At 37.2% G+C, this 13,324-nt stretch overlaps 1 protein-coding gene across 4 annotated transcripts in view; it reads left to right on the plus strand.

Moving 5' to 3' along the window:
• The window catches only part of AFTPH (aftiphilin), a 66,942-nt gene extending 54,832 nt beyond the window's left edge, over positions 1-12,110 (plus strand). For 2 of the 4 annotated variants that reach the window (XM_047852267.1, XM_047852266.1), the window contains 3 exons: positions 135-218; positions 4,096-4,219; positions 10,967-12,110. In XM_047852267.1, the coding sequence (XP_047708223.1) occupies positions 135-218; positions 4,096-4,219; positions 10,967-11,111 (353 nt within the window). In that variant the 3' untranslated portion in view covers positions 11,112-12,110. Of the gene's footprint in view, positions 1-134; positions 219-4,095; positions 4,220-5,197; positions 5,220-10,966 lie in introns of those variants that run through there. The other 2 variants (XM_047852268.1, XM_047852269.1) reach the window with 2 other exon arrangements.
• The last annotated feature ends 1,214 nt before the right edge of the window (positions 12,111-13,324 follow it).

The raw sequence follows: 13,324 nt of genomic DNA on the forward strand, positions 1-13,324 counted from the left end.
TTTAAAATGTGTAATGACTACTAATTATAACCTGCATGTTCAAGTGTGTGTCTTACCCCTTTTTACACATAACCCCTCCTCCCTTGGCTTACCTTCTGTGTGGCTGCCCACCAACACGGTCACTGAATTTCAAGCTAGTGGAGGTTCCACTCTTCTGAACCTTGATTTCTTTGGGCCCGTGGATGACAGTAGCTCTAGCAGCAGCACCACAATCCCAGGTCAGCAGAGTGTTCAAACCACAATTCTAGTTTAATTACTAAAAAGCATGACCACACCACGTGACTTTCCTATAAACAAGGAAACGAGTAGATTGTATTCTCTCTAATATCTTTCTGATACTTTTATTTTATCTGTCTATTGTTATTTCCTAGTATCTGATTATAACAACTGACTTCTGTGAAATGTGTCTTAAAGAAAGCTTTCTAAGTGTAATATTCAGAGCTGAAAGTAATTTCTAGGAGTAAAATGGCCCTAATGTCCTTAGTTAAGAGTGGGGTTTGTGGGGTTTTTTTTTTTCCTGTAAATGGAAAATGTGATATTTTATATGCTTATTTTTACAAGCATATTCTATAAAGCCATTTGAGAAAATACAGGCTTAGAGATATAAGAATATTTTAGTATACAAAGATGACTTTACGTTGTAGTGCCTGTGATAATAGAACCTTTACAAGTTCTAGCATTCAGTTAGTTGTTTATTACTGCTAAGTGTATAATTAGATTCCAAAATGTTAGTCTAGCACTTAGTTATATATAGGTCCCACATAGAACTATTCTGTAGTTTTCATGTAGCTCTTACATAGAAAGTATTCTGTTAGTTTTCCATGAAGAAAAAAATGTTACAGAAGCTAATAGTATAAATGCTATGAGATATTAAAAGCTAGAAATTAAAACTTACTGGAGTGCCTGTTAAATTAATGTTCAGCCCTGCGAAGTTCAGTTTATTGACCAAAGGACTAATGTACTTTGTCATTTTCTAACTGAATAAAAGATTAAAATATAATGGCATTTTTATGTTTACATTTTATTCAATATAATTTTAATGAGTCCCTGTCATCCCGCCTTGTGATCTGGTAATCATGCCCATTGATCACCAGACAGCTGCTGGGGTGCTATATAGATGCTGATGCCCAGAATGCATAGCGAGGATCCCTCTCCATCCCCACTAGCAGTCAGTTACACAGCCAGCCTGTTTCCTGAGAATTTGCTGGTTTTGTTCTATTCCACTTGAATATACCACCCTCTTCCAGCAGTTTAGGAGCCATGGTGGGAAATGGGGGAGACCATACAAGTCAGATAAGGGTGAGCCTGGAAGCCAGAACATCCCTCTCCAAAATCTGGTTATGGAAAACTGATCCTACTGTAAGGAAGTTCTAAGGCCATTTGGTAGAATGACTGGATTTCTCAAACCTAAGCCCCTGGTTATCATTTTCGTTATTTCTGAGATTTTGTAAGCATATGAAAAACCAATCTGTGTCTGGTTTTGACTTCCAAATGATATTTTGCTGTTTACTCAAGTTACTTCTAAATACATTTGAGCTATCAAATGACCTGGGTGAGCCTAATTAGCTGTTTTTAATACTTAATTGGGGGAAGAAAAGACAACCAAAAACTTGTGTATCAGTTTCCTCATTACTGTGTTCCTAAGAATGAAATACCAAGCTCCCATTTTTAATTTGCTCTCAGATTTGTTTTGTCATGAACCATACTGTAACTTACATGAGGTCCTATTTTTGGACACCTAAAACCTGGTTTAAACTTAATTCTTCATTACATTTCAAACTCAGTTGAAAACCATCCATAACAAAATAATCTCACCATATAAAGAAGTACAGAAATCACCTGATAACCAGGCTCAGTATACACAACTTTGAGAAGAGCAAGTGGTTTCAGAAGCTTAGAGTTGTAATAGAAGTGAAATTAGCATGCTCAAATGCGGTCCTCATTACTTTGGAACCTTTTAAATAATTTTGTTCCATATTTTCATTAGTATGCTCTAGCTGCTGTGTAAACTTGATTACTATAAATTTGCTTTGGCTTCTTTTTATTGCTATTGGGTTTTGTTAAAACTTACCATCAAGCTACAGGTATCCGCACCTTTCTCAGTATTCCATTTCACCACTTGCTTGCACTTTTTCTGACTTGTTTCTGGGAAAGTCATTTTGTCTTACTTAGCTTGCGATTATTTAATTATTTTGTGTGTGAGAATTAGGAGGTTGGCATAGAACTTGGTTGGCTAGCTTTATAGTTATTTATACTATGCCTCATTAAGGTTCTGTAAAGTAAAAAAAGAAAGCAAAAAGAAAAAACAAGCAAACTCTTCCATTAAAAAAATTACTCCAATTTTTAGTGTAGAATAGTTATCTTGTTTTTGAAAAATACATAGTCCTGGTACTTTTCCCTTTTTTTTTTTTTTTTTTTTTTTTTTTTGTGATGGTCATTGTTTTGGGCTGGGGTGGTGGGTGTTGTCTCTCTCTCTCTCTCTCTCTCTTTTATTTCCCACTTTATTCTTTGACAGCCAAATGGCCAGTATTTTATAAACCCAACCAAATTTTTACTACCACTTTCCTGTTGCCAGTCGAAATGCAGTTGTTTACTCTGCATTATATATTAGACATCAGCTTAAATTTTGTGGTTACTTGGAATCCAACCTTTCACAGTAGAGGAAGGAGGTACTTTGGGTTCATTTGGTCCCTTACAGGCATCTACAATTATTTAGATTTTAATTGAAACCTACATACTTCTAGAAATACTAATAAAAGGCCTTGTTAAGTATATTTTGAAACTGTACCTTAATGAAATATTAAGAACTTGGGAGAGTCAACATTTTCTATAGCCTTCCTCCCTTGTTGGACATAACTGTGGAAGCTGCTTTTGCTTGTTTGATTTCTGTAAACATCTGAGATCTGTTTTTACATCTGCTACTCATCTGAAAAGGTGGTTAATAGAAGGCAGTTCCTGATTTTTTTTTTCTTACCCTTAAAATATCTTAAAAGGAGGAAACTTACAACATCAGTATTTATATTTATATGTAACTTTATCTGCTGATCTCCAGAACTTTTTAGGAATAATAAGTAAAAATTGATGAAACTGTGTAAGATATTCTTCCTTACAATCTGCTTTTCTCTTATTCTGAAACTACTAAACTTTTTATCTCCAGTAACTTGCTGGTACCAAAGAGAGTATAGGATTAATAGGTTTTTTATTTGAGTCTTTAGTATCCAACATTTAGCCTGAATCAAAAATATCTAATTGTTCTTTTCAGTATTTTTATAGTCATTGTTATTTAATATAAATCTATTCAAGGGAGATATAAAAATATATGTGCATATTTTAGTGAAGTCAGATGGAGAATTTTTATAGACTTTTATAATCTCTCTGACCTCATCTTTATTTTGAATTATTTAAACAAGATCAGATATGAGACCATAGAAATATAATTAACCCTTGAGACAGTTTTCATTTTGTCTAAAAGTTGTGCTTTTATTATAGTTTTCTAGGAATATTTAACCCTCCTTCTTACCTGAAGAAAAAACAATGTGGTATATAATTTATCATTAGTAATAATTTGATGCTTTGAGTAATGCTTCATGTCCTCATGGTCAGAATATATTTAACTGAGTCATTTACCATGTTTGAGACTTCCTGTTAGCTTCCAAATCTTTTGGTGAGGAGTAAAGTAATGGAGAAAAGATGGTTGGAGAGGGAGAGGGAAGTTCCAAAATGAGGTTAATCAGTACATTTGAACATTGAAATGTCATGTAACAAACGTGAACTCTATGAAACATGGATAACTTTTATCGCTAATCTAAAATAGAGGGAGTTTTCCATAGCAGACAGAAATTTTAGAAATAATTGCGTGATAGCCACTACCTAAATGTTAGATTAAGGCTAAAGTACTTTCCTACTTCATAAAAACTCTGAAACATGGAATCTCTAATGTAAAAAATAAATTCAATACTACAGTAGTCTAAAGATGTGCTATGCTTGGAAAAGACTCAGATGTTTACAGAATAATTGCCTTTTGCATCTTGGACTGTAGCTAATTGAGTAACCTATTGCAGCTTGCCATCACTGACTATCATTTTATACTATAAGGTGTGGATCCAGAGTTGTATGAGTTAACAACTTCTAAGCTGGAAATCTCCACCTCAAGCCTCAAAGTGACTGATGCATTTGCAAGACTCATGTCCACAGTAGAGAAGACAAGCACATCTACCAGGTAAACAGCTAGGGTTCATTACACCCTATTTTGAATGTTTAACAAAACTGCCTAAATGGGAAAGCGAATAAGTGGACAGTATTTCAATATTAAATGTGTATTAAAATTCGTGTTGTATTTATAAAAATCAATAGATGCCTAATTCCAGAAAACAGTTATCAAACTATGTTTAATATGAACTTTATTAGAGCAGAGCTATTTCATAAGAGGCTGGAAAGGGCTGACAGATAGGTTTTTCTCTTTTTTACTCCACCCTCCAAACTTCAGAGAGGAGAATTCTGATTAAGTATTGAGACCATAAGCCATTGTAGAAACAGTCCCTCTTTCTCTTCATAACCATTGAGATGATCGTCTGTGGGAACCCACTTTCACACTCCCAGAGTCATATAGGTTCATCTTTTGAGTCCTGGCTTAAGATGGAGTAGGCGATGCTACTATTTTATTTTCTTCATTTTTGCTGATATGCAGCACCTCTGATTTGGGATGTGAAGGCTTGCTTTGCCAGGCTTTCTGGGAGGCCAGGGGTGTGGCCTTTAGAAAAGCAGTTCTCTCTCCGTGTCGGAACCAAATAGAAGGATTGTCACTTGGGCCTTGTGTTTAGGATTCAGGAAACCTTTAGGTTTACACAATTTAGCACTGGAATAATAAGCCATTGCTTTGACATGTGAGCCATAAGAATAGGCCAGTTCCTAACAAGAAGTAGTCATTGCGAACCAGGAAATCACTACTGCAAGAGCAAATTCTGGTTGATAGGCCTACTGACTCTGCTGTCCCAAATCCATTCTTCATCAGCATCTTCAAGTGGAAATCTTTATCTGTTAGCTGCCCACTTTGGCAGAAGTATTATAGCCCTTAGTCCTAAATAAAAACATTCCTCTTGTCAGGTTCAGATTTATCTTTTGAATCAGTTCTTCTATAGAAAAGCATCCATTTAAAAAAGCCTTTTTGGGGGGATCTTGGGTGGCTCAGTCTGTTAAGCATCTGACTCTTGATTTCAGCTCAGGTCATGATCTAAAGGTCATGAGATTGAGCCTTGCATCAGGCTCCCCACCCAGCATGGAGATTCTGTCCGTCTCCTCTCTATTGCTTACTCTAAAAAACAAAAACAAACAAACAAAAATATATACACACACACACATATATATGTATATACACCCATATATATATATATATGTGTGTGTGTGTGTGTGTGTGTGTGTGTATATATATATCTCCTTTTTTTCTTGTGAATAATAAATGCTTACCTGTCTTAAAACTTTGGCTTGAGTTTATCACATTGCCTTTCAAACTGTATTTTGTGCTTAAATATCCATTCATTCAATAGATATTTTATATTACTGATATTTATAATTATATAAGAGCATTATTATAATTGTGGATACCCTTAGCTTTTCCCTAAAATAAACTTACAGCATGCACGCACATTTCCTTTCATCCACAGATTTTCTCTATTCTCATTGTTCCTATTTCTTTGTAGCAATGCCTCCTGACACTGTTAAAGCCTCCTGTTAAGTAAACCTACTTGTAAATGAAGCCTCTCTGGATTCTTTTTGCTTTACTTTCTAATTTTTTCTTTTCTCAAAGCATATTTACAAGTCAAAATTCTTCTCACACAAATCTCGTCCATTATTTCTTCTATATATGTTAGCCAAATGCTACCTTTGACTTAAAAAAAAAAAAAAAACTACTGATGCTTTTATTGTTTGGGCTTTCCCCTGCTTATTTTTAGGACAGTCTTTTCTAAGGACAGTCCTGTTTCCTTACCTTTTTTTCTCTGCAATCTCACTGAATGAACTGTAGTAGAGTCCCAGTGATCAGAATTCTGTCTTTGTGCCATTAGGAGGAGCTCTAAACCACATTTTTAACTTGCTTGCTCTTCTTTTTAACTCACCCTTGAAACATCTCTTGTACACCAGGGAACTTTTTTAACTCTTACTACTTTTAAGAAGTTATTTTCATTATTTCCCTTATTCTGTACCATTATGGAATGAACTAAAACTATTGTGTGTATCCTAAGGTTAGTGTTGTAACATTGAGAGCATTGAATTGCTCTCTAGTATCTATCCAGCTACATGTTTAATACACAACAAATTGAGGGGTGCCTGGGTGGCTCAGTCAGTTAAGCATCCAATTTTGACTCAGGTCATGATTTTGTGGTTCATAGTTTCGAGTCCCATCTCCCCCCCCCCCCCCCCCCCCCCCGCCGCCCCGTCTGTGCTAACAGCTCAGAGCCTGGAGCCTGCTTCAGATTCTATGTCTCCCTCTCTCTCTGCCCCTTCCCCGCTTGCTGTCTGTCTGTCAAAAATAAATAAACATTAAAAAAATTTTTCAACAACAAATTGAGAAAAAAATGAGTTGCCAGCTTTGTATTCCTCAACTTTGAGGATTTAGTTATTTGAAAATGGTAAGAAATGCAAATATTGACAAGTCTTACAGTTAGAAGGTAATCCTGTAAGATGTCCTCGTGAATGATTCCCAGTTGTACAGGGAAAAGAAAAGGGGATGACAGGTATCATTTCAGAAAATTTCGGAGTCTTTGTTGTTTTACGTTTTGTTTTTCTCTTTGTTTTTGAATAAAATAAACTACAGGAAGTAAAGCTCAGCAAAACCTTCTTGGCTATTGACAGTACACAGAAGATAGAGTGACTATAAGGCACGAGAGGGTTAAGAAACTGTGGTACATGTAGAGGAATTTGATGTGTAACAAACAGCATTCTCTTTTTTAAGTGGTTTTGCATATGTAAGAAAAAAATGACTTTTCACTTTTTAAAGAAATACGAGTTCTTAGTTTTAAAACAGTTCCATCTTCTTGTTCACCTTTTCTAGTATAGAGAAAAATTTCTTCCTTATCTGAATCAGTGGGTGGCCACCTAGTTAGTAGCCACAGACCTCTAACTCAGGTTTATAGAAGCCAAACTAGTTGCCAAAAGGGGTACATACATCTTTTTTCTTTTTAATCTTTTAATTGAGATAGCCACATGCCATAAAATCCATTGGTTTTTAGTGTGTTCACAGCATTGCACAACCGTAGCCACTAATTCCAGAACATATTTTTCACCCCAGAGAGAAACTCCATGCTCATTAGCAGTTACTCCCTATCTGCCACTTTTCCCAGCCCCTGACATCCACTAATCTGCCTTCTGTCTGCAGGAATTTGCCTATTCTGATTCTTTCGTATAAATGGACTCCTATAGTATGTGACATTTTGTATCTGGTTGCTTTCATTGAACATGTTTTCAAGTTCAGCCATGCTGTTGCGTGTATCAGTACTTTTCATTCCTTTTTATAGCTGCATAATATTCTTTTGTGTGATTACACCACATTTTCTTTATCCATTAATCAATTGATAGATACTTGGGCTGTTTCACTTTTCAACTATTCTGAGTAATGCTGCTGTGAGCATTCGTGTCCAAGTTTTAGTGTGGACAGATATTTTCAATTGGGAGTGGAACTGCCGAGTCATATGTTTAACTTTTTGAGGAACTGCCGAACTATCTTCCGTAGTAGTGGCACCATCTTACATTCCTTCCGGTAATATATAAGAATTCTAGTTTTGCTGCATTCTCACTGACTTTGTGATGATAGCCCTCCCAGAAACCATTGCCTACTTCAAGGTCCGAAAGATTTATACCTAGGGTTTTTTCTGAGTTTTGTACCTTCAACTCTTAACATTTGGGCCTTCGGTTCATTTTGATTTAATATTTGTGTGGTGTGAGATAGGAGTCCAGCTTCATTCTTTTACATGTGGATAGCCCATATTGATGAAAAGACTGTTTTTCACCCTATTGATGGTCTTGACACCCTTGTTGAGTTTGTTTCTAGACTCTCAGTTGCATTCCACTGACAAAAGGATAAATCTTAGCTAAAGAATATAAATCAAAATTAGGTCACTGCTTTTGGACTTGAAAAATGTTCGTGATACAACTTTTATTTTCAAATTCTCAAGCATTTTCTTCCTATATGCTAAAAAAAAAAAAACTAGATCACATCAATGCACATTGAGTACAGATGAATACACAGACTATGAACTCTGTAAACTTTGTTCAATTTCCTGTTGCCTCCGAGGAGTGCCTCTGAAGTAAGGCTATTGGTAAAAAGCCTGGAGTCATCTTTACCAACCATTTCTTGGGTGGAAGCTTCTACTTTGCTTTCCTTTCCCACTCCCCAACTGCACTCCACAAAGGAGAAAGTCCATTTAGGTATAATTTTATCTGTTCCTGTTTTTGACAACCATTTATTGTTAGAGCAGCAGTAAGGTAGATTATATAGAAAGTTAGAAAATGCATACAAAAAGTTAAAACTTAGTTTCACATTCTTACCACTCAGGTCGGTATAACTCCTTCTTTCAGATAGTGTATTCTTTCAGATAATTTTCTATGGAAACATATACATATGTGTGGTGTTTTAACCAAAAGTGAGGTTTTGTAGTCCATACTGAATTGAACTTACCCTTGCAGTCTGTGATCTCCATCTGTCCACTTCATATTTTTATTCCATATGATACCAAGGCTATATTCAGATATCCCCTCAATTGAATATTGGTTTTAACAAAGCAGAGAATGATTGTGCCTGGCCATTATGGCTCCCAAATCTTTAATATTGGTTTATCTACCACCATGCCTTTTGTTTTCAGTTTTAACACTAGCTTATTAAAAAGATCAGTCTAGGTGTCCTGTAGAATGTCTCAACTTCTGGATTTTATCTGTTGGCTTCCTTCAAGTAGTATTTAATATCTTTCTCTATTCCCCTTATTTCCTGTAAGCTTTAGAAATTATATCCACAAATTATTATATTATACTATATAAACTCAGGTAAAGCATTTTGACTGGTAAACGGCACAGGTGTTGAACCACATCAGAAGATGCGTAATATCTAGTTGACTCCATCATTAGTGATGCTAAGATTGAGTGTTGGTGAGAGGCTGGCCTCTTCCATTATGCACTTCCAGTCTTTCACTTTGAGACTAAAAATAACTATCCGGGGGGTGGGGTGCACCTGGGTGCTCAGTCAGTTGAGCATCCAACTCTTGATTTCAGTTCAGATCATGATCTTGCAGTTGTGGGATCGAGCCCCATGTCAGGCTCTGCACTGGGTGTAGAGCCTGCTTGGGATTCTCTCTCTCCCTCTCTCTGCCACTCCCACTCACACACACACTCTCAAAATAAATTCACATTAAAAAAAAATGAACTATCTGGTTTTTCTTCACCAGATATCCACCTAAGAATTTTGCTGTCGTTTAAATGCAATTAGAAATGTAGATTTTGGGGGCACCTGGGTGGTTCAGTCAGTTAAGCATCAGATTTTGGCTCATGTCATGATCTCACCATCGGTGAGTTCAAGCCCCACATTGGGCTCTGTGCTGACAGCTCAGAGCCTGGAACCCACTTCGTGCTGTGTCTCCCTCCCTCTCAGCACCTCTCCCGCTCATACTCTTTCTCTCCTTCAAAAAGTGTAGATTTTAATCAGAAAATACCAGATTGCTATTCCATTCTTCTGAGAAACCCTAGAACTGAGTATTGGTTGATCTGATGGTTTCAGTGTGCCTGAAGCTCGACCCCCTATTGAAGAACTTTGGTCCTAAAATTCTGATGTTTGATTTTTCAGTCATTCTATTAAGTCTTTTAATTTCAGTCTGATTTCAAAAGTGATTAACAGAAAAGTCTAGGTATGAAATAAAGGCCTATGTCTATCTTTCTTGTCTTGCTTCATCTCCTGACTTCTGTTCCCCATCCCAAAGAACATATTTAGGTGGAAGAAATAACTTGTGTCACACCTAATATAGTACCAACTATCCTTTACCATAAAAGAAAATTGGGCTTTTTAGAGTCAACAATTTAAAAATAAACTTTGGCCTAAAATTAATATCTGTATGACTACAACTATTCTTTCAATATATTTAATGTCCTGGAAAAAATAAAGGTTGGCTTACAATCATGTGCTCAATTTGAGCCACGTTTGAGGCTCACTTGACATTTCTGCACCTCACCAGCTGGGAGGCCCCGGGTCAAAAAGAGTTCTTCCTGTGTTAGGCACTAACCCTCTCACCTCTAGTAGCAGGGGTCAGTGTAATAAAATGTCCTCCATCTACAGAACCCATAGGATTTGGTGGTTCCCCCTCTCCCCAAGTATGTCCTGCCATTCTCCACGTCTGTGGAGTATGTCCATTGTCCACGTCCACAACCGGCGCCCGTGCTGCTTTGGGAACTGCTCTGTCTGTCCCGGTGGGGCTGAAACTGGGTGTTTTTGAGGTGAAAGCTTTCTCTCCTGGAATTCCCCATGGGGGATTAAGAAAGCCTGAGGTTAAAATGACTTACAAGGTCTTGTGCCAGACATACTTTGTTTTATGTTGAAGTAATTTTGGTAGTTTCGCAGGGGGTCAGGGGGAAATCCAGTTGGGTGAAGTTTTATAAGGGCTCTGGCATTATATTTCAGCTTAGTAACATTTTAAAAGCGTTCCTGGGCAGTAGATGCTTCCAGCCTTAAGCAAATCTGTGGGCCGTGCGTAGGTCCGTGTGAATATCTACAGGGACGTGCCTGGCTGCAATGGGCATACATGAGAAGGACGTACGTCTTTGTGAGCGACTCAGCAGCTGGCAGAGGAAGCACCCAGCACAAAGCTGTTAGGAAGTTCGGGACCTGATAGAGGAAGTCCCCACAGATCGCTGTCTGCCTTGGGAGTGGATTTTCTCCCATTTGACCTACAGCAAAGTCACATCAACACACTTCTCTGTTTTCATTTGTCAATAGGAAACCGAAAAGAGAAGAGCACCTAAGTGAAGAAGCCATCAAGGTGATCGCTAGCCTTCCTGACTTAACGTTCATGCATGCCAAGGTGTTGATGTTCCCAGCCACGTTAACACCTTCCACAAGGTCCCAAGAGAAAGCAGACTGATAACTGATGTGAATTGGACACTTTCAATTGCTTTTCCTTTCCTCCAGCCCTTCCCTACCATCAAAAGCATACCTGCTCTAATTAAAAAAAAAAAAAAAAAAAAAGTTCAGCTGATTTGTTGGTAAGCCGCACTAGAAAGGTATACATAGTAATGTATATTTATTTACATACTGAAGTCCTAAATTTATATTAGAAAAAATGTAAATAATCGGGGGTGAACATTTTTGAAGATTTATTCTTTTTGTGTTGCTGGGGTGTATACATTTATGTCTTTGTGAAATACACTGGTGGTGTCCTTCTTACAAAACTTTTGAAATAAAAAAAAATTAAAAACTCAAATCTCCACTGTCTGTGAAATCCCCTTCAGTCTTTTCAGATTGCATTGAATGTTCTATTAATTTTTCATATCATATGTTGAATTACTTTTGCTATCATAAATAAGCTCCAAAGTCTCCATTTAATTTTTTTTTTTTTTTCAATTTTACGTGTGGTGGGTTTGTTTCAGATCTGGCTTTTGTTAACATTTTTGCGCTTTTTTTTTTTTTAATCTTTTCAATCTGGCATATTGCTATTTGACCTTTTGCGAGGTACTTAATTGATTGCTGTTTTGTTGTAGGGTATGGATCATTGTCAGAACTTGATTGGAGGGGTTTAAAGAGATTGTGTCTGTTTTAAATCAGTTTGGTTTGGAGAAGGACCAAATTATATGAATGTCTTACAATGAAATTTACTTGTTTTAATGATTTTTTTTGTTTAATCGTACCACTATTTTTTGAGGATTTTGCACAGTGTAAAATGACATAATCATAGATTGCTATGGTTTAGGCTGTATATACAGTAAAAACTATGGGTTTTAAATGTTTGGGGAAATTCCTATGGAAAAAAGAAAGACATGTAGAGGAACCTCTAACAAGGTGAATGTGCATGCCCAGGTCTTTTGAGATTTCAGTGTGTAAATTTCCTTTTAGCTTACACAAAAATAAAATAATTTAAAAGAAATTTAGCATTGTGTTTTTGTACTTTGGTATCTGAGGGAAAATGTAATGAGTTTGGATATGAAATTTTATTCCATTTTAATGTATTTCAATCCAGAGGAAATCATTTGGTAGGGCTTCCGCTTTTTGAAACCAGAAGGAATTAGAATCTGGCCCACAGGAACTGGGTCATACTAAGCTGAGCTGTTTTTATGTAGAACATGAGATCATAAAAGAAATTCCCATGATTCACTATAATATATCTTCAACAGAATTGGCAAGGTTAAATAAGGATTTATAGGGAATTTTTTTCTTTTCTAGGAAATACATGCTTGATGATGATGTGAGCAGAAAATTCCTAAAACGTTATTTTTAAATACTGTTATTAGATATTGCTCCCACAGAGTCACATGACATATTTCATTAGAAACAGGCAGGCAGCCCGACCCCAATTGTACCTCGTGTGCTGTGGGAATGTTCCGTGGGACCCTGTGCCCCTCCCTCGATGACAGACTTGGGTGCTGCCAGTTTATCACCAAGGCCGTCAGAACCGTCGGTAAGTATGACGGAAGTGTGGCCTGGGGTAGCCGTGCCTATCCAGTCCATCTCCCACCATGCATCCAACCTTGGGGTTTCTTTGTGTTTTGTTTTTTGTCTGTCTTTTCAGAGAAGGCTTTGTTTCAGAATAGGCACAAGTCTTTTGCCCGGTGGCCCTTCTGAATGGAAGGGTAACAATATTCCTCAGCAGAACTTCGTATGTGTCAGTGATTGAAGCCTAAAAGCCCTAAAGGGCCGCTTCTACAGTACATTGCAACTACCCTGTACTGGCAACCTTCACCAACATTAAGTTCACGGCGCGTTTATTAGCTGCGCTACTGTGAGAGTCAATCGACTTGTCTTAGCCTTCATTTAAAAATGGGAATGATAGGGGCGCCTGGGTGCCTCAGTCAGTCGAGTGTTCAGGTTCAGCCCAGGTCATGATCTCACGGTTTGTGGGTTCGAGCCCTGTGTCAGGCTTTGGCTGACAGCCTAGAGCCTGCTTGGGATTCTCTGTCTCCCTCTCTTTCTGCCCTTCTCCTCCTCATGCTGTCTCTCAAAAATGAAAAAAATTTTTTAAAAATGTGTTTTTTTTAATAGGAATTATACTACCTTCCTGTGGGGTTGTTGTATTAAATAGTAAACAAAATGTGTCACATGAGGATAGAATTAGTAAGTGAATGTAGAGTTAGCAAAACCTGT

Source organism: Prionailurus viverrinus, chromosome A3, assembly GCF_022837055.1.
Source record: "Prionailurus viverrinus isolate Anna chromosome A3, UM_Priviv_1.0, whole genome shotgun sequence".
In the NCBI taxonomy this organism is placed as follows: Eukaryota; Metazoa; Chordata; class Mammalia; order Carnivora; family Felidae; genus Prionailurus; species Prionailurus viverrinus.